The sequence below is a fragment of the Mytilus edulis genome, chromosome 4 (assembly GCF_963676685.1).
Source record: "Mytilus edulis chromosome 4, xbMytEdul2.2, whole genome shotgun sequence".
Taxonomy (NCBI): domain Eukaryota; kingdom Metazoa; phylum Mollusca; class Bivalvia; order Mytilida; family Mytilidae; genus Mytilus; species Mytilus edulis.
The window spans coordinates 58,753,051-58,775,399 of NC_092347.1; the positions used below are offsets into that span (position 1 = coordinate 58,753,051).

At 32.7% G+C, this 22,349-nt stretch overlaps 1 protein-coding gene across 1 annotated transcript in view; it reads right to left on the reverse strand.

The window, feature by feature from the left end:
* The window catches only part of LOC139521458 (SCO-spondin-like), a 48,120-nt gene extending 33,116 nt beyond the window's left edge, over nucleotides 1–15,004 (reverse strand). The window contains exons 1-17 of the mRNA XM_071314933.1: nucleotides 14,950–15,004; nucleotides 14,579–14,647; nucleotides 12,943–14,234; nucleotides 11,126–11,225; nucleotides 10,614–10,664; nucleotides 9,913–10,095; nucleotides 8,855–9,025; nucleotides 8,184–8,354; nucleotides 7,718–7,888; nucleotides 6,367–6,537; nucleotides 5,268–5,438; nucleotides 4,522–4,692; nucleotides 3,914–4,084; nucleotides 2,914–3,084; nucleotides 2,388–2,558; nucleotides 1,102–1,298; nucleotides 640–805 (exon numbers count right to left, since the gene is read on the reverse strand). Coding sequence (XP_071171034.1) covers nucleotides 640–805; nucleotides 1,102–1,298; nucleotides 2,388–2,558; nucleotides 2,914–3,084; nucleotides 3,914–4,084; nucleotides 4,522–4,692; nucleotides 5,268–5,438; nucleotides 6,367–6,537; nucleotides 7,718–7,888; nucleotides 8,184–8,354; nucleotides 8,855–9,025; nucleotides 9,913–10,095; nucleotides 10,614–10,664; nucleotides 11,126–11,225; nucleotides 12,943–14,234; nucleotides 14,579–14,624 — 3,574 coding nt within the window. The 5' untranslated portion in view covers nucleotides 14,625–14,647; nucleotides 14,950–15,004. The remainder of the gene's footprint in view (nucleotides 1–639; nucleotides 806–1,101; nucleotides 1,299–2,387; nucleotides 2,559–2,913; nucleotides 3,085–3,913; nucleotides 4,085–4,521; nucleotides 4,693–5,267; nucleotides 5,439–6,366; nucleotides 6,538–7,717; nucleotides 7,889–8,183; nucleotides 8,355–8,854; nucleotides 9,026–9,912; nucleotides 10,096–10,613; nucleotides 10,665–11,125; nucleotides 11,226–12,942; nucleotides 14,235–14,578; nucleotides 14,648–14,949) is intronic.
* Between the last annotated feature and the right edge of the window lie 7,345 nt (nucleotides 15,005–22,349).

Sequence of the window (22,349 nt, forward strand, 5' to 3'; positions counted from 1 at the left end):
ATGCGCTTTGGACACTTAAAATGTGTAAAGTGTTGTATCACATAATTTTTTTTAATGTGGATAGGTTTATTTAAGGTGTGTCACAGATTTAGCTGAATTCGTTATAATATGCTCTTTTAAGCTTGCCAATTAACTACTTTGCCTTATAATAAACGATTAAATTTTTTTAAGTATAATTTCATCTCTTAAATTGTTATTTTATACATTTAACATTAAGAAATAAATGTAGAAGGTGTACGAAAAACACAGGTATATATACACTAGGCAACAATGAAATCAATGGAATGTTTTGTTCTCAGACCTACTCGAAAAATCTCAATCGGAATATCTCCACATAAGTCAATAAATCGCAAGTATTGAAGTGATTGATAACTTGTCATCAACACAAACGTTTTATTTCCAGACGTTTTACACGATGTTAAGATCAGAGTGACTATTTACAACTAACATTTCTTTATTGAGAATAGTGAATTGTACCTTAAGTTATACTTTGAAAAGTAATACTTATTGTCAAAGTACTAACACCGTACTATAGTTTCGAGTATAATCCAATATCCTGAAATAACATTGCAATCAAATTTATTTTATTTAACGAATCATTTCCAGAATCCTTATAGTATTATCTTATACATTACTTACTATCAGCACCGCTAGGACAAGTCGCCAAAATGTATGGATCACAACTGGCATATGATGTCGATTCATCGCTGCCATCCTCGCAGTCCTCCTCACAGTCGCACTTAAATGCTTCATCTATACAAGAAACGGACCCACGCTGGCATGAAAACCAACCGGTTGGACATGTCTACAAAGAAATGCAAATTTGATGTGAGTATATAAATTAGGACATACATGTATAAGTAAACCCTACTAACCAAAAAATATTCTCGTGACAGTTTAAATCTTTATATTAAAATATTTGAAATACAAAATGTACTGATACAGCAATAAGCTTTAAGTTAAACATTCATCTGTGGCGAACTAGCAATGTTCAACATTTACTTCTGTTTTGTTACATTTGTTTCCAATTGATAAAAGAAATCCATGAGAAAACAAATATTGTTTGTTCACAAATATTGCTTCTAAATTATTAAATCTTACTTGTACATAAGCTCCATATGCTGCTGTGGGACAAGCTTGTGTGTTGCAGTATCCATACTCGCTTGACGAACCACTACAAGGAAGTCCGCCATTAGCTGGTCTTGGATCATCACATACTCTCATTCTCGATTGACGACCACTTCCACATGTAACTGAGCACACACCCCAAGACTGCCATTGTCCCCATGTACCATCAACTGTTTGTGCAAAAACAACTTGTGTATACAATTCTTCATTGAAGACAGGTAAATATATATAATCTTTTAGTTAAAGTAGGGTACTAAGATAAATGACATAATAAAATTACCGGCAACAATTTTACAGTATCCAACCCGATCCAAACAAAGAGTCAAAGTTGTTCATGAGGGTGATTCAAGTTAAAAGGATAACAAAAACAGCAAATTTCAATAAAACATGTTTCCAACTTATTCGTTATTCAAGAGCTTGCTACTCAGACTTTTTAAAACGTCACCAACGTATGAGCAGAAACTTAATGAATCAAGGTTATGTCAATAAACATCTCGTTCTTTTTCAAATTTTCAAAAAAAAATCATCGGAAGATACAAAGACCTTGTCGATAAATATTCCGTGTCAAATGTATGTATAATAGACGATGGTCTTGAAGTATAGATTCGATGTACTTACGTTGTTTATCATCCTAATAACATGTTATGGTATTCTTATATTTGTCTGTGCATATAGATTTTATAGTGATTAAGATAGTAACACAGTGTTGAATGCTGCACCACTAGTTTTCACCTATTATATCTGCTTGTTTTGTTCACACATTGTCGGCAATATAATGGAATTTACGCGACTGTCATACAAGTGAGGGGTCTAGCCAGCTATACAATCAGGTTTAATACACCATTTTTCTACATAAACAAATGCCTGTACCAAGTCAGGATTATGACAATTGTTATCCAATCGTTTTGCGTGTTTGAGCTTTTGAGTTTGTCATTTGAATATTGACTTTTCGTTTTGAATTTTCCTCAGAACTTAGTATTTTACTTTATAGCAGATTCGTTTTTGATTATATAGCATTTTTGTAACCAGCACTTTTGTCACCAAATACAGTAAAAATATAATGTAACACAGGATTTTTTTATGGATTGGTATACTCCAAGTATGGTTGTTTGTTTATAACTTGTCACAAGTCTAAGCACATTTAAAAAAAAGTAGTCTTTTAATTCACAGAAATTTAAAACTTTTAAATATAACAGTAAATGCAATACAGTAAGTATTATATCCTATAGAATATAACAACTTAAACAGTTCTTACTTACTTATGCAAACTTGAGTATTACATGACTGTGTTTCTAGACCATTACTAGCACACGCTGCTCCGTTATATTGTGGGGCAGGATTTGTACATGATCGGGTGCGATCTTGTGTGCCACCACCACAAGTAACAGTGCAAGTTCCCCAAGATGTCCAGGTTGTCCATGCACCATCAACTTTTTTTTCAAAAGGAAGCAAAATAAAACGGTTATTTAACAAAGAAATATACCAAAATGCACAATAAAATAGTAAATTCACTTTTCTCTGTAAAACCAGTTTTACAAGTGACACAAGCAGGTTCAAATTATAGGTCAAAGTACGGACAGCAACACGGAACTTTGACTCACATGCTTATTTGCGTTTTATAAAGATATAATAGATATTCTAGCAAAAGTTTTTAAAATGCTATTTCTGTACGTACACATTTTAATGTTTCCTTGTTTGCTACTTTAGAAATATAATGTTGGTTGGCGTTTAAATACATGTTTTAAACAGTAAAATATGAAAACTTATTGAAACACCTTTACTTACTTGGACATGGCGTTAAAGTACAGGTTTGTGTTGCTGTGCCAGATCCAACACAATTGGCTCCATTATGTGCTGGCGCAGGATCAGTACAAGTTCTTGATCGGTCATGTGTACCACTTGCACATGTTACGGAGCATGTTCCCCATGCACTCCAAACAGCCCATAAGCCATCAACTTAAATTTTATAATAAAAACAAACATAATATATTTCTTATCGATGTTTCCCATAACGAAACCAATTTGTCATCATATGATTTTTACAAATAATGATATTTAAGGTGGTACCTAACACTACAGGGAGATAACTCTGTAAAGTCAGCTTAACGTTTTCATTACGTTGTGTTGTAAAAGGAATATTAAGCTTCTCAATGATCAAAATTGGTGTTTGTCAAATTGCTATATAACCAGTGTAATTTTTCTGAAAAAACGGTTGGTTCAAATTTTTTGAAATTTTTATATTATTGTTAAAGGCTCAAAGTAAATACTTTGACAAAATTTTATGAAAATTAAACGAGCCAAATTAATTTTAGTGAAAGTGTTGGGTACCACCTTAACATGATACTGATAAAACAAAAATAAATCATACAATATAATTCCAAAAAGACACAACCCTGTAGTCAGCGCTCAGGTGTTGACTTGAATTGTCATTGATATAATTATTATAACAAAATAACTGTTCACAGCACATTTGGTCGGAATACTAAGAACGTCTATCCCAGAAATAAATTAGTATTACCTTAGCCGTATTTGGCAAAACCTTACGGAATTTTGGTTATCAAAGCTCTTCAACTTCGAACTTTAAGTGGTATTTCTTACTTTTTTGTATTCAAACGTCACTCGTGAGTCTTTTGTAGATGAAACGCGCGTCTGGCAAAACAAAGTTTAATCCTTATATCTATGATGAGTTTATTGTCATAATATACATCTTATTTTTGGTAAATACATTGTATTGAGTTTGTGGTGTTATTATGTTATTTAAGACAACTGTTATTATTATACATACTTGGACAAGGGACTTTAGTACATATCTGTGTATCTGTACCAGAACCACTGCAGTCCTGTCCAGAGTGTTGTGGTGCTGGACTATCACACAGGCGTTGTCTGTTTTCAGTTCCGCTTGCGCAGGTTACAGAACAACTTCCCCAGGAAGCCCAACTTCCCCATACTCCATCAACTAAGAAAAGACAGGTTTTTTTATGAATTTGAATTTTGTAAATGTGTTATTACATAGTTGCAATTTACACTGCTTTATATTTCAATTTCTCAAATCTATTTACTAATATGGATCAATATCAGATCAAGAAAATCAAAAGCAATCCAATTATATCTAAATATATTGGTCGACCTTTGTCAGTTATAAACTTATGAGTTTGAATATCCCTTTAGTATTTTTTGCCTCTCTTTTGCTGAATCCAGTCAACGTTTCATTTGCGACATTCGCTGAATAATTGATACAGCAGGTGTATTCATCTTGGTATTCTTAAATCGTCATACCATAGATGTAGTTTATTTAATTGTGAAAATATTGATCAATATCAGTATGATAAATGAAGCATTCATATGATAATCATAGTATATACATAGCATATAAAAAAAATTGACTACTCTTACTTGGACATGCGACTTTAGTACATGTCTGTGTGTCTGTACCCGAACCACTGCAATCCTGTCCATTGTGTTGTGCTGCCGGACTATCACACTGACGTTGTCTTGTTTCGGTTCCACTTGCACAAGTTACTGAACAGCTACCCCAGGAAGCCCAACTTCCCCAATTACCATCAACTATGAAACGGTTATTGAAACAATATAAAAATAATGTTATATTTAGATATTATCAAGTAATACAGTTACTAATATATTTTAAACATCATAATATTCATAAACTGTGGCTTAGTATTAATTATGTGTAAAGATATACTCTGCCATTGGCTTAACAGTGGCGGACAATTTTAAAATTTGATTGAAGTGAGCATACTTCTTAACCGACTGATTCTGTTTGTCAGTGATATTTCAACTTTTTAAAATTGTACTGCTACATAACAAGTTACCAAGTGTATACTTAATCGTTAAAAATATATTAGGTGATGAACTACTACTGATTCAAAATAATTATAATACTTTTATTTATTCGAATCGGTTACACTGTAATGCGACATAGTAAAAACATTGCTATGTTATCACCAGGTACCGTATTGATAAGTGCAGTGCAGTGAATTGTATAAAATATTATTATTTTGCTTCATAAAGCGCATTATCATGTTGTAGTAATCCTTTTTAAGAATATAAAGGTAAAACGTGTTTCTTGACATGTTTGTGTTCTACAAGAAATATCACCGCGTAAACAAATGTAAACATACTTGGACAAGCTATTTGTGTACAACTCTTTGTATCTGTATTCGAACCACCGCAGTCCTGTCCGTTATGTTGTGGTGCTGGCTGGTCACATTGACGTTGTCTATTTTGTGTTCCACTTGCACAGGTTACTGAACAAGAGTCCCATGACGCCCAAGTTCCCCAATTACCATTGACTGCAACGTATAATAAGAAGGGAATGTGCAAATTTGAACAGAAAAAAAGTAAACTTCAAATCAAATAAAGATAGCAATGGGCTATTGGTAATTTGAAGGTCTACTAAAACAGTAACTTCCATGACTATAAAAAGAAATGATACAAACTGACGACAATATCAAAACACGACACAGAAAAAGAAAAGATGTAAAATAACAAATTGAAAAACAAAAGGGGTGATACCGAGCAAAGATACGTAGATTATTTCGAGGAAGTATTAATGATATTAATTGAAATTGGTAGACAAAAAAAGTATTCAAATTCTACCTCAATGAAGCAAGTACAACTGATTATATTTTGTGATTTATGTTAATTTCTGTTCTAAGTTATTTCGTGCAGACAGCATCAACAAATGCTTTTGAAAGCAAATTGCTACACATATCTGAGTTGAACATTTTCAAAATTGAAACTTTCTCAATTTTCATTTATTTTCTTTGAGATTTTTCTTATTTATGATATATGAAAATGTGTTCTTTGACATGTGAATCAGTTAGGTATTAATTAAAATTATAAAGAGTCATTCATAATGCACATAACTTGTTTTTATACATCAGTCAAAAATGATAATAAGGGTTTTAATTATATTTTTATCAATTCGTTTCTCATATTCGACAAAAAAAGACTTACTTATTAAGAAGGGATATAATTACGATACTGTTGTCAAGTCATTAAAGATTGCATATTTTGGCGTTAATATTGAGTCACTGATAAGGTCTTTGCATCGGAACTAAACACATTTATTCTAAAAACAGTTGTTAGCATGTTATGGTTATGTTCTTCTCATATATGTTATGATGGTATGATACTAAACCCCTAACGGGACACATTCCCCATTTCCATTCTCAATTTTATTTAAGGCAGAAATAATTTAGAAATATAAGACCATACCTGGACATGCTACTTTTGTACATGTCTTTGTATCTGAACCCGAACCAACACAATCTAATCCGTTGTGTTGTTGTGCAGGACTATCACACTGGCGTTGTCTGTTTTGTGTCCCGCTTGCACAGGTTACAGAACAAGTAGCCCATGAAGCCCAGCTTCCCCACTGACCATCAACTACAATTAAGAATGAATCATTTAAAATGTTACACAAAGTTCGATGTATTGGACATGAACCTCACCTTAACAGAAATTCCTTATACTGAATGTATTCAAGTCTAATAAGTCCTATCATTAGACAGAAGATTTAAACAGTTATCAAAGGTACCAGGATTATATTTAATACGCCAGACGCGCGTTTCGTCTACATAAGACTCATCAGTGACGCTCAGATCAAAATAGTTATAAAGCCAAACGAGCAGAATCTGCTTACCCTACCGGAGCACATGAAATCTCTCCCTGTTTTTGGTGAGGTTAGTGTTGCAGTTTTACCCGTATTTGTGACATTTTTACTCATTGTGTCTGTTTGTTTTGTTCACGCATCATTGTCAGTATAATGGAATTCGATGAAACTGTCGTGCAAATGAGAGGCTTAGCGCTATAAAACCAGGTTCAATCCACCATATTCTACATATGAAAATGCCTGTACAAAGTCAGTAATATGAGAGTTGTTGACCATTCGTTTGATGTGTTTTATCATTTAATTTGCCATTTGATTAGGGACTTTACGTCTTGAATTTTCCTCGGAGTTCAGTTTGTTTTGTGATTTTACTTTTTGCATATAGCTAGGATTGTACATGTACCTGATTCTCTGTATTTTTATCACAACTGTCTTAAATGATGATACAATATAATCATCTTTACTCTGCAAATTTTGTGTAAAAACAATAAAAGAACAGCCTTCTATAGCCCCTATCGACTCATATGATTTGTTGTCCGCAGGGTTATAATTTGAATTATGCTTATTTTTAAATTTAATTGTAAAAATCACAAGAAAAAAGGCAGACATTTGAGTGAGAATGGTTTTAATTTGGTGTTTGTATTGAGTTTATGATTAAAGAGAACCAATAAAGTAACATGAATTGTCGAAGTTAAATTCTCCATATTTCCGATGATAAACATTTTATATAAAGGTCATAAAAACTAGCCTGCAAGGCAGTTTTCCATATAATTTTCATTTCAGATGATAATAATTATTTGGTAAATAGTTGATCGAAACTGGTTTTCCTATTAAATTTGGAAACTTTTATTAAATCACACACAAACACATGAACATGGTTGATATTTTTCTATACATTAAGAGGAAACACATAAGCATGACTCCTTCTGCAAATTAATGCTTAGATATAGTTAGTACCTGGACAAGAAACTTTTGTACATGTCTTTGTTTCTGTACCCGAACCACTACAGCTTTGCCCATTATGCTGTGGTGCAGGGCTGTCACACTGGCGTTGTCTCGTATCAGTTCCGCTTGCACAGGTCACAGAACAACCTCCCCATGAAGCCCAGCTTCCCCACTGACCATCAACTGCAGACAAGAATAAAACATAAATAATTGGTGTCGATATTTCTTTTAAATTTTAAGGTTTAGAAAAAATAAGATAATTGTGTATCTCGGTCGTAATTAAGAGGTCGTAGAAATTAATCTAAAATAACCATAGAGTACATAAATATTTTCTTTTATATTTGAGACATGTTTTCGTTGTCAAAGAAAATCCTCTGCACAGTGCTTCAGATTATCATGTGAAAGAGTTGTCTCTACGACAAAACGAATACCAACTTCAACAAGTCTGAATGCATTCGATATACATAAAAATACTTACTAGGACAAGCAATAAGTGTACACGTTTTACTTTCTGAGCCGGATCCACTACAGTCCAATCCATTGTTAGCGGGTGCTGGGTTGGAACATGCTCTACTTCTACTTGAGATTCCACTTCCGCAACTTAAAGAACAAGAGGTCCATGTCGTCCAAGATGCCCAATTACCATTTACTGCAATAAATGGTAAGAAAAAAATAGCATAGCTCCAAAACGAGGTTTAACGTATATATGTTCTATTGGTTTAGTAAACATTACTTTTGTATCACATTTATATATTCTAATTTATTAAAGTTTTGATAACATTTACATGATTTCAAATTTTAAAATATCATTTTATATAGAAACTTAAAATATACTACTAGAATATATATATGTTGAGGATTTGCCTAGTATCGGTAGTTTACTTTATTTAATTTTAAAACTGATTAAGTTATGTCCAGTCGTGGCAAAGTATGTATAAGGTAAATGTGTAATATTTTCCATAACTCTCTAAAGTTTTTAACTAATGTATTCCTTTATAATCATCAGTTGTAATTGTTTTGCTCTGCGTTTAAAGCATTAACAGTTACTATTATAATTTACTATCATTTGCTATACGGTCAGTTATAAAAGACAAGAAAAGAAACAAGCTTCAACGGAATAAATAAAGCAAACATTCAACGAAGCCTTACCTGGACATGCTACCATGGTACACGTTTTTGAGCTAGTCCCTGAACCACTACATTGGTTTCCATTGTGTGCAGGAGTAGGATTATTACAAGATCTTGTCTTTGTTTGATCTCCTGTTGCACAAGTTACTGAGCATGATCCATAAGAACCCCATGATCCCCAGTTTCCATCAACTGGAAAAAAATTGTATTTCATCAAGGCTTTCATTTAATTGATTCCTGTACTTTCTAAGATGTACTCTTTAAGATCTTTAACTTGAAATAATGTTAAGTGATAAAAAACAAAATGTTTTCTTATTTCTCATGTTCGGTTTCATTATGTATGTACACTATAAACTTGAGTGCAGCCAGTGTTTACACCTTTTGTTAATCGAAAATCAACTTGAATGTTAGTTACACGTGTAAATTTGCCAAAAAGACCAGTCTTTAAATGTAGAATTATCGACACGCGTTTGTTATATTTCTTATCTCGAAAACACTTAGCGTTATATTTCTTTTCAATGTATCATATTTTTAGTTATTCGTAAAAGAAAAGATTTTTTTTAAATATAAAATAATGACGTCTGATCAAAGATATTTTATGGCAACTTGAGTCACTGATTTCACTTGTGTATGCAATGATTTAGAAAAAAAATAGTGAATCTTATGTTTCTGCTATAAACTAGTCTGAAACAATATCAGAGATAAACAATAAATTATTGAAAGAATAAAATAAAAAATATATACATGAATTATTTTTTTAGGTAAGAGTGTTCAAAACATATATTCGAAATGTACTAGGTAGGATGGTCAAATGTAGGAATATCTTAAAAATGGGATGTTAACAAAATATTATATTGTATGCTTATGTCTTTACAATCTATAAATTCTATATTAGGCAAACACTTCTAATGTGGTAATTTTACTGCATTTATGTACATTGTTTATGCTAGGTGTTTATGCTAGGTGTTATATAAATTCATCATAATACCAGAATTGAAACTTTTTATTTGCGCCACCTCCTCAATTAAAAAAAACAAACTATAAGAATATCAATGGATAGTAGTAACAAATCAACTCACTTGGACAATAGATGGTCGGTGAACAGGAACTTGATTGACTTGTGACACCTACACACTGTGTCCCATCGTACTTTGGTGCTGGATTCGTACAGGTTCTGATTCTGGTGTATGTACCAGACGCGCTAGGATTGCATGATACGGAACAACTACCCCATGATGCCCAATCTGTCCATGCACCGTTAACTGTAATTTAGAAATAAAATATGCTATTCGTTCGTACGTCTTCATATGGTGTTGTTATATGTCAAGTTGTATTGACATCTCAACATTCTGTAAGATGTCTCAGAAATTATCCAAAGAAAATGAAATTGATTAAATTGTTGGAATTTATTATCAAAAACGTCCAATAGATTTTACAACCAACATGCAAAATATCCAATAGAATTCACAACCAACAGGTTAAACATCCAATACATTTCACAACCAACATGTACTCACCATAAATATTGTTTTTTTAACAAAAATCGAACTGAACTGTTATAATCCACACTGATCTGTGTCCACACTTGTGTTTTTACAAGAAAGATGCTTATGCATCTAAAAAATAATATATATATTTCTGGTTTTCATCAACGTCATACGTATTAGATTAATACACAAATTAACAAGCATTTCATCCATTTGTTGGTTTATGACATACAATTTGCAATTCTAATTGCATGCATAGATTTCAATCGTCTGCCTTATCCAATACTACTTACTTGGTGGAGGTTTTGCACAATCTTCTTCTGATACACCATCACCATCGTCATCTGTATAATAAAATAGAACCCGTATGTCATGTGTTTCGAAAAACTAAAAAAAAAAAAAAAAAAAAAACACGAATAATGAATAAATACGAAACTGGTTTCGACTTGAGTACGGTAACTGTAACAACATACCACAATGGACCAGCCTAATATTAGACGCTAAATCGTAAGTCATTGAATGAAATGAAGCTAAATCAAACTTTAAAAGTCATGATAAAAACAAATCAAGGTATGCAATTAAAAATACGATAAGGTGCTGCCACTTGATTAGTCTAATGTTTTTAGAAAACTCATCGTATATCTGGATTTATTTCAAATCTATAATCAATTTGAAATTTCCAGTTTTCATCACTGTCTAGGCTCGAGTTACATAGTCGTAACTAAAGAAATTTCTAATAATCTAAAACTATAATAAAAAAAATACTTAAAATTCAAATCGCCATTTTGTCCTATTTTTAAACTACCTTTATTTTTATTTTCTGTTGTACACAGTTCTTCATCAATAAGTCCATCACAATCGTTGTCAATACCATCCCCTACGACTGTAGGTGTCGGCACACATATCTGTAATTAATTGTATGCAAAGCATAAAACTTACTTAGGAAACTAAATTATTACAATCATCATCGTCATCGTCGTCATTGTAATCGTTTTCGTCATCATCGTCATTGTCATCGTCTCCGTCATCATTGTCATCGTCATCATCATCGTACCGTCTTCCTTGTCACAATCATTTTCGTTTTCGTCGTCATAAACCAGATAGAGTCCTTCCTTTCTGTACTCTATAATTGTATGCCATCATTCTTTTCTATCTATATTTTGTTTGCCAATCATTCTCTTTGTTATTTATTTGAGCACATCATTATTCTCTATTCCGGATTACCTATCTTTCTCTATTTCTTATTTATGGGCACTTTATTCTGTATGTTTTATCCATTATTCTATATTCTGTAAACGTTATACATACTCTAAATTATGAAAGCAATAGTTTTGGTGCTGACCGAGGGACATAAAAAAATGTTCAAACAATTCTGAACACGTCTACTGTCATCGCCTTCCGTAATTTGTCATGGCGTTGCTAATTTCTCTCAACTTATGAATTTTTGAAAGTCTCCTTGTATAGATCTTCATCGTTTCTCCCTTTAGTTTGATAGCCGAAGCAAATCCTAGTCCTTGTCTACTTCGAAATTGATATGTCTTATTTCGATGCTGCTGGTTGAATGTTTTTACTTAGAAATCGAAAGTTCACAAAGGGGGAATAGAAATCGTCTCTTTTCACTTAAATAAAATTGAGAAAGGAAATGGGGAATGTGTCAAAGCGACAACAACCCGACCATAGAGCAGACAACAGCCGAAGGCCACCAATGGGTCTTCAATGTAGCGAGAATTCCCGCACCCATAGGTGTCCTTCAGCTGGATCCTAAAAATATGTATACTAGTACAGTGATAATGGACGTCATACTAAACTCCGAATTATACACAAGAAACTAAAATTAAAAATCATACAAGACTAACAAAGACCAGAGGCTCCTGACTTGGGACAGGCGCAAAATTGCGGCGGGGTTAAACATGTTTATGAGATCTCAACCCTCCCCTATACCTCTAGCCAATGTAGAAAAGTAAACGCATAACAATGCGCACATTAAAATTCAGTTCAAGAGAAGTCCGAGTCCGATGTCAAAAGATGTAACAAAATGAAATGAATAAAATGACAATAATACATAAATAACAACAGACTACTAGCAGTTAACTGACATGCCAGCTCCAGACCTCAATTAAACTGAGGTTTAGTTTTCAAATGTACCTCATTTTCAATATCTATGCCTATGTCGAAATATGAAACAAATTTAATATATCTTTTAAAAGTGTTTAGTATTATAATTTATTGCAAATTCTTGTACAATGTAAGTAGATACAAAAGATTGAATAGGATTCCCTGGTCCATGAGAGATGGACTAGATATTCTGAGTTCAATGGCATTGTTTGGTTCATAAGTATGCAAACATTATACCCTATGATGACATTCACCATTGACATATGGATAGATTCTTACACTGATAGAAGTGTTAATTTGTCAAGGGCATATAATTGCGCTAAAGTTTGTGCAATGGTTATTTTAAAAAGATATAGGAAGAAAATTTGGTGAATTATATAATTATAATATAATTTCGAATAAAAATCAAACAGATAAATTAAATGCAAGTAAGTCTATAAGTAAAAAAGGCAATTATATGTGAAGTTCATGGGAAAAGTTATATAACTTGAAATATATCTAATATACCGAATTAATTTTTGCCATTCTCATTCCTGTAGTAAATCCATATGTTTCAAGGTTTGCCTTTCCATAAAGAAATCCCCCGAAAATAGAAATTGGTGAGGTATGACGAACAGAATGAGATCCATCCGATACTGAAATGTACCCTCCTACAAGATCAGTATCTGGAATATCGTAGTACGCAGTGTTTCCTGGGAAAGAACCGCCGTCGATTTTTAGTCCATTCTTATCTGCCTTGTTCACCACAAAAAGGAAAAAGTTTTCGTAACTTCCTCCACTATATTTAGGTGTTGTAAATGTATAATCGGCAGCATATTGTTCTACAGGTGGAATTATAATCATAGCAGGATCAGCTGGTTCCGACGATGACAGCTGACTTTTAACAATCATCACTGCAAGTATTGGTTTATCTGCTGTTATATAGCAGTAGTTTTGGGAGTCGATAGAAATTTGTTTTTGGTCACCTAGAGTGGATAAGGTGAATGAATTTGTCGATATCCGCCCATTTTTATTGCATTTATAAGTAACTTGAGTGGAATCCTCACTAGCAATAAATTTATAGTAATCTCCAATGGTTCTTGCTGGTGTAGGGACAGTTGCAAACCTCTTTCCCCACGTATTAACTGGAGTCAGCTGCTCCACCAAGTGATCTTGACTCCCTCCGGATCCGGTGTTTGTTTTCCTATTTCCACTGAATGCTGAAACAGGCTTGTCGCTAGTAATACGAGCTCCGGTTAAATCACCTGTGCTTTGAAGATGGATTGCATCAAATCTGTTCAAAATGACAGAAATTGTCTGACCTTTGGAATATTTCTGTCCATTATAGGTAACGCTTCCACAATTTGAACATGATGGGAGCTTTATTTCAACATTGGTCGAGTCGCTCACACCTACAACACATAGTTGAGCCTTACGGTAGGGTGGATAATATGTTACAGCAAAATACTCATCTGATAGGACATCTACAGGGAGCCCAAGAAAAGCATCGTTAGAATACTTTTGTTTGTTTACCCCATAAATGACCACCTCATCGTCTGCAGATACAAGAATACCTTTTGACTCCTTAACTGTTCCTTCCAAACGTAATCTAAGGTCAATTAAAAGTTGCTTGACGACACCTGCTGTTACTGTGAATTTTTCGTTGACAGATGGGTTGGTCCATTTAGGTGACGTGACTTCGACGTTAACTATAGTTGTTCGTGATGTCGTTACGAATAATTCCAATTCGTAAGTTGATAAATAATTATCCATGTAGGCTATGACAAATTCTGTTCCTCTGTTATCTGGTGCATTTGTACCTACAATGTCATATTTGAAATAAAATAAGTCAATGTTGTACATGAATACTTAGTCCCTTTGTTCACGCGCTTGCTTTTTTTCCGTTTTGTTTGCATTCTTGACTTTTTTCCGTTTTGTTTACATTATTGAAAACAAAATTGAAGTGATCCAATTTCTGGAATTATTTTAATCTTAAAACCCGTTATTCCTTCCCCGCAAGAAATAAATAATTCTATTATATAACACATTGAGAACTATTACAATTTTTTCCCACTCTAGATGCATATTGTTTATTTAAGAATATGCAGTCATCAAAATTGCGAAAAACTGGTCTGATGAATATCTATAGTATTTAGACACTTACCATGAGAAGAGGACAGCAAACTAACCAAGATCGCTACGAATATCATCCTTAACAAGGTCTTTTAGAACCCTAAAGAATAATAAACAATTTAGTAAATGGCGACTATATAATATATTTTATATATATATATATATATACAGGAGCGTGAAACATTCGAAAACGAACATTTAGTCCTACAGTCATAGTGCAACATGCTAAAAACAAGCAAAAACTAAAACAAACGACTTCATTTTCTTAATTAAATTAAATGACTATTTATATATTAATATATATATATATGATAATAATAAATTATTTTTTTGGCTTGTGATTTTGTTATCATCTGTTTGGTATCATCTGCCTTATGTCTTAATAATTGTATTTTGACTTACACCTTGAAGTCTGAAATGGGTCCGTCATGTATCAGTTCTATCGCTGTTATATTACACGTAATAGTTAATAAAACATAGATTATATATTACCTCAATACGCATGCACAGTACTCTAATAACTACTGAATAGAAATGCGATTATAAGATTATGGGACAAAAAAAATCTGCATATGGGGCCAATTCTTAAATCTAAATTGAATTATAAATCTATATCAAAAGTTAAACTGTGATTGGCTTGCTTTTTATTTATCTTATTTAGAGACGAATTTCGGTTATTTTTTCTTTAGACCTGTCGAGGTATCTGACTTATATTATTTAACATAAATAAATACATATTTGAAAAAGACGTCCTCCAGCCCCTTAAGCGCCAAAGTTTAGAATATTTATGCTCGCGACTTTAAACCTTGTGCGTACAACTTTTAAACTTGTGCGAACAGGTGAGTGGCATTCTTTAAAAAGTATCTACGTGAACGACATAAAATCTCTCACCTAACATACATATGTATTTCATTTGAAAGCTTATGATCTCAGTATACTTAAAGTCTTTCTGTTTAGCCTGACTGCAAACATGTCCATTAAATCAAGGTTGAAGGGCCAAGAATGTACTTTCCTAAATTTTGCAAGAATTAAACAAAATGACCTTTTCTGGTTAACAGTTTGATAATTTGTTATTTAAAAAATCGTGAATCCGAAAGAATCTTTTAAGTTTTATTGAGTGGCAAACATGACGTAATTCGTTGTATGTATTCACCATACAAATTCTGTTGAAAGTCAAATTATCAACTTCTTGTTAAAACGCGCCAAATATGATCATATTTAAGATGAATGTTTCAATAAGGATCTGTTTCGGTTAAGGAGAAAAAAAATCTCCGCAAAATTATTTTCCCATTAAAGCCTTCTAGTAATATTTCAGTTACGTATTATGTTACTACTGTTTCATTTCTATTGTAACAAAAGTAATGCAGTTAAGTCTATTTGGTATTCTGTTGATAGACCGTATTTCAAGACTTCTAACTTTAGATTGATTTACATGAAAAAACTTATCACATATTCCAGGCTTATAATTTTGTACGCCAGACGCGCTTTTTCGTTTATTAATGCTAATTAAAGACGCTCGAATCAAAAGTGGTACAAGGCAAATATAGTACGAAGTTAACGACCAAAATCATTTTAAGGTTTTGCCAAATAGAGCTAAGATAATATATTCATAGGAAAGAAAATTCTCCTTAGAATTTCGAAATATTCAAGGTTTTGTAAACATCAATGATAATTCATAACAACATACCAACAAAGAGTCCTGGTAATACCTTCGGTGAGGAGACATCAACCAAATGCGACATCGTACCAGTGGTTGTGAAAAAAATCATCAATTTTAAATACCATGCTCTTTATTGTGTATCCATGTAGGCTATGACAAATTCTGTTCCTCTGTTATCTGATGCATTTGTGCCTACAATGTCATAGTAGAAATACAATAAGTCAATGTTGTACATGACTACTCAGTACCTTTGTTCACGCGCTTGCTTTTTTCCGTTTTGTTTGCATTCTTGAAAACAAAATTGAAGTGAGCCAATTTCTGGAATTATTTTAATCTTAAAACCCGTTTATTCGGTGAGGAAACATCAACCAAATGCGGCATCGTACCAGTGGTTGTGAAAAAAAAATCATCAATTTTAAATACCGTGCTCTTTATTGTGTATCCAGTTATGCGTGTGATTTATTTCTTAATAGTATGGTTTTTTTTTCTATTTCATTATGCTTTTTTTTTCTCTTTTTAAGAATGATCAGGTGCGAAAAAAAATATTTAAGCAATCATCTTATGTATCTTCAATCTCCTTAAAATCGGTTCCAAAACCTTTTTTTTTAGAATTTTTGTTTCGGTCTTGCAATGGTACTGGCGCAAGGAAAGTATCCTCTTGTTCTCTAGGTAGAAGGTCAAATGTGTGATCATTTTAATCAAATATATAAAACACTGTATACAAAAACAAATTCAAAAGGAAAATATAAAAGAAAGTGCAATAAACAAAAGACAGAAGACTACACCTCATCCACTTAAAAATAATGAAACAACAAAATACGACCTTAATCGCAATAAATTTGGGCTTATTGTTCTCTGCCGAAAGGTGAAACTTGTGATCCTTTTAATTAAACGAATAACGACAAGTGTTTACGAAATTAAAAAAAAACAGAGAAGGAAAAGAGAAAGCAACAAACAGAAGCGGAAGACAACCACCCCTTCACCTCCCCTCCAAACAAACCCCAATAAAAACAACTTATATTTTTTGTGTTTTTTTTTGTAATCTGTTGTTTGCATTTTGTTGATTTTTGTTTTATTACAATAGTATTGTCAGTTCGATTCCGAGTTATAAGTTTTAATGCACCTTCAGTATCATTTGCATCATGTTTGAATCATCGCCCATCTTAAACGCAGGTTGCTATTGGTTATTTGATGAATTTATCCATGTTATATATAATATATTGTAACTGTTTTGTGTATCTCAAATAACCATACATGTATATATACATTGTATAATGTAAAACGAAAGTTAATTTTTGGCCGGAAATATGGAGGTTTCTAAAGTAAAAAAATGTGCAAAATATTATATAAACAATCTGCGAGTGGGGTCTTAAGAAACGATGATAGTCCATCAGAAGGGGTCGATAAATGGCTGACCCGTGTTAAGAGAGATCAATATCTATTGCCCGTAAAGGACTCCTTTGTAAATTACGAAAAAGAGAAGGCTAATGCCGCTACAAGGCAGCACACACGCACACCCGCAAAGTGAAAAGGGATTAATATAAGTTGCCATTACTTGTTTCCCAATCCACTATAAATAAATATATTTACACTAGACAGATGGAATCTTTGTGGTGGACAGATGAAACACTGTATCCCTTCCCCAACTTCGTTTGACAAAAGATCTAAAAATCCTAAAGCAAACAAATATCAAATTATTCCTCCTAGTAAAGGTTGATTTTGCTTTGTATGATATTTAACCATGAATTAGGCAACTCAAACCGATGAGAAGTGCCAACTTGAACATACCACCAGTTATATGAAATATTGATAATTGTTGAATGCCTCATGGTGACTTGAAGATGAAGGACAACAATAAAAACGTTCCATAGTCGGATTTTACCATGTATTGATATTAATATGGTCTCATGTACATTTACTCCACATCCCTTCATATTTACATTGGGTAACCAATCATATTCCTGGAAATGTATAGGAGGTAAGATAATAATATGGTCTCATGTACATTTACTCCACATCCCTTCATATTTGCATTGGGTATACAACAAACTAAAATACTGCTACAAACTACAACTAAAAATCAAAAAAGCTTCAGACAGTATAGAAAATTATTCTCTTTGTAACAACTGACAAATCCTTGACACAAAAAAAATCTGTTTTGTTGCAGTAAAGCTGGAATAGCATGCTGAAAACTTATGTAATGATATCTTCCGTGCAATACATTATTTGGTGCTAAAAATAAATTAAAAAGACAATTTATGCTTTGGCTTACCTTTGTTGTTTTGGTTTTTTTTTGCTTCGATTTTCCCGACCCCATAAATAGGCGCATTGCCGGAATCCAACGATAGCAAAATATGGTCCTGTTAGCGTTGAATCGAGCCCGTGATCAGAATAGGAACCAGCGAAACGCCCGACATTGGTGGGTTAGACCATGGATTGAGCTGCGCCTGATGGGTGGGCAGTATAGTACACTGATGCAAGAGTTGAAGCGGGAATCTGCCGGTGATTTTGTTTGATTCATGCAGATGGAGCCTGGCATGTTTCAAGAACTTTTACTGAGAGTCGCCGCTCACATTACTTACCCAATAAATCGGGCCCTCTATATATACTATAGTTCGGAGTCAAACGCGTGAGTGACTCACGACTGTTGTGCGACAGTCGTACGACAGTGGTACGACAGTGACACGACAGTAACACGCGCATCCCATGAAATGAAAACCTAAAACCATAGCCCCAAACAACTCACGATTGTCCTACGACTGTCGCACGACCGACTTGCGACAAATTTGCGACAGTATAATTACAATGTTTTGTTCTGTCGTGTACCCATCGTGGGATCATCGTGGAAATGTCGTAGCCAATGTGACCACTCGAAATATTTTTGGACATTTTGCACGACAGTGCCACGACAACTATTTAATAGATCTTCCACGACAAAAAATCGTACGATCTGTTGTGACCGGGACTTAAGAAAGGATAATGATCGAATTGGAATACGATAGTTACATATAGAACCATGGACTTTACTTCCATGGTGTAACTATCCTATTGGTGTCATGTTGCTATGCCAACATGGCCTTAATTATCCCTAAATCATGGTCTCTCCGGGAACTCTGGCTTCCTCCACCAATAAAAACTAACTGCCACGAAATAGCACAATAGTGTTGAAAGTGGCGTTAGTCGCCAATCAATCAATCAATCAATCAATCAACCCTGAATCATGGCAAAATTGAATTCAGTTACTTGTGTTTGGAAGTACTGTAATACTGTAGGTCATATCTAAATCAAAGGACAACATTTCAAAATGAGACTATTTTAGCAATATCTGCAGTGGGTTTTTTTTTTCTTTTCAAATTATAAAGCAAAACATAGATGGGACATGCATGGTTGCTTTAGTGTTGTGAATTGGAAGTCAACCCGTATTTCATATTTTACCTTCGAATTTTTATTTCTCATGTGAATACATTGAAAATCAGTTAATACTTTTACAATTGTTTTATATTTATAACATTTTCACTAAGGTGATAAGCATTTAGACAATAAAGGGATTTACCTTGAACCAAATCTACAATTTTGATAAGTAGCTCAAGGACAAGAATGAAATTTATAACATGTCTAACATTTGTTTTAAAAATAAAGTGCTTTGAGTTAATCATCATGTAAAAATCGATTTTAACCAATACATCTACTGTCTTATTGTTTTATTCTATCTTTTTAAAATCCTTACCAAAACCCCAACTTATAAAAAAATGTGTACGATAGGGTCTTGTCATCTATTGTTTTTACCTATCACCAGAGAAATATATATATATGTTTCTACTATCATGGATCAAGCACATATAGCTTTATTGGTCTATATTTTTTGTATCTTGATTTGTTTAGTTTAATAAAGAGAAAAGTGATTTCCGAATATTTTCTGACCTAAATATCGTTTATTTACCAAGTTTTGATCGCTTATAATTCTTTTAAGGCTAGGACTAATGAGGCCGTGTCCTTTGTCCGTCATACATGCCAAATATGATATTTCATAAGTCTTTAAATTCAGTCAGGTCAATTAAGTTCATAATTTGCCGAAATACACTCATGGTAACTCAGAAAACACAGGGATCTACCACCAGGGGCCGTGTCATCGAAAGTGTCCTAAGAATTGTCTTAAGATAGTCTTAGGACGGTCTTATGATATATCTCAGACTATACACCGAAGGTATCCTAAGATAATCTTAACAAAGATGTTCTATCGTAGTTCTAAGTACAATTTTCTCGTTACCGTATAATGATGGAATTATTTTAACAAGCATATACAAAAAAAGTAGCATTTGAATGTTTTGTTTGCTATATTAGGTTTGCACACATACTATGCTTAAACACAAGTCTTATATTTGTAATTGTAATAAGTTTAGTGCAAATCAGCATATAATATAATGCTATAGTATCAACAACATATATTATATAATAAGCGACATAATATAAGTGAAAACAGAAAGCAAAATAATAACCAAAAAAAACCCCATATTAAACAAATAGTACCATATATAATCTACGTTATCAGTTGTGACCGTAGTTTCCAGTTTTCATTTAACAAACAACAAAGTTTTAATACCAACGTTCTTGAACATGTTTGAATAAGTGATAAACATTTTGACATATTAGGCCAAGAAAAATAAGATTTAGGCAAAAATCTTAAACGCAAATGTCTTTAGGCTAGACAAATCATTACAAAATGATATTCATTTTCAATAGCTTTCATATTGCAACATTGACATAGGGTGCATTTCTTTCTATCACAAACTACGCAAACGACTAAGCGCGCACATGTTTTGATCATTTGTTTCTAACATACGTTTGCAAAGTTTACATAAACTTTGACAAACTATGCAATCGCTAAAGATAAGTCTACAGTTTGTCGTTCGTCGTTTGTTAGTACAAACACTACATTTGTTTCTGACTTGAACTTGATTAAACGATATATTTTTTCTACGTTTGTAAAAAATCTGTTTACCAACAACATGTACATGCATAATTGAAAGTTCAAACAGGGTCAGTAAATACTTATTGAACGTTGTATTTGTTTCTACTTTCGTAGAGTTTAGAAAACAACAACAAACGCCACACAACGTTTACAAAATTTTGGTTAGAAAGAAATGCAGCCTAAGTCTTTCATTACGAGGCACATTATTATCTACCAGTTTCAATGTTTAAGTGAACCACATCTAAGTTGTGTTAAGAGTAAATATTTTTCCAAACAAAAGTCAATTTTTCACAGTCCAACATATTAGAACGTCAGCTTTGTAAAAACTGATCATAGAGGCGTAGTTTCAAAACATCATATGAAAAAAAAAATCATTTTCTTGGTTATGCCATAAAAATTTATCTAACTAAGATAATTTAACAAGATACGGACATTTGACGCCAAGTTTGTTTTACCATTCTTAGTATCATTAACTAACACATTTTATACAAATCAAATACAATAGGAGGTTTCTTAGTAACAATGTTCAACCAATATTAAAAGTATTCTTTGTTTTCTAATAATATGCATTGGCAAATGTCCAAGTTCACTGATAACAGCACATATAGGTGAATAAATAAATTTGGTGTATTTACTGTCTTCTGATTGGTTAAAATTATTAGTTTTATTTTCAATGTTGTCAATTTTTATGGCGACACGCCCACTCTGACGTTGTGTATTCATACGCCGACATGTGTGTACGTTGTTATTGTTAATATAAATAATATAAAGTGTTCTTTGAGCTTTATTTTTGATAGAAATTTATTTATAATGAATGTCAATAATTTATTTTGAATAAATAATAGCCATTCATTAAATGTTTACCAACTTTAAGTACAAATCTACAAAATTTATTATGAACCTGTTCAACGTCCTTGGCATGATGAAACCCCCATATCTCAGAACCTGATTAACACATAAGTTAATAAAATATTTCTTTATCAAGTAAAAGTAAGAAAATTAACAAGAAATGGATTCAAATAAGTATACAACTTATATCCTTAAATTATGTACACATGCATTACGGTAAAATATATATAATATATATATATACAACTTGTCTAAAGTTAAACATATATATATATATATTGTCTTTTTCTATCTTTTAAAAGTCCTTACCAAAACCCTTTTATC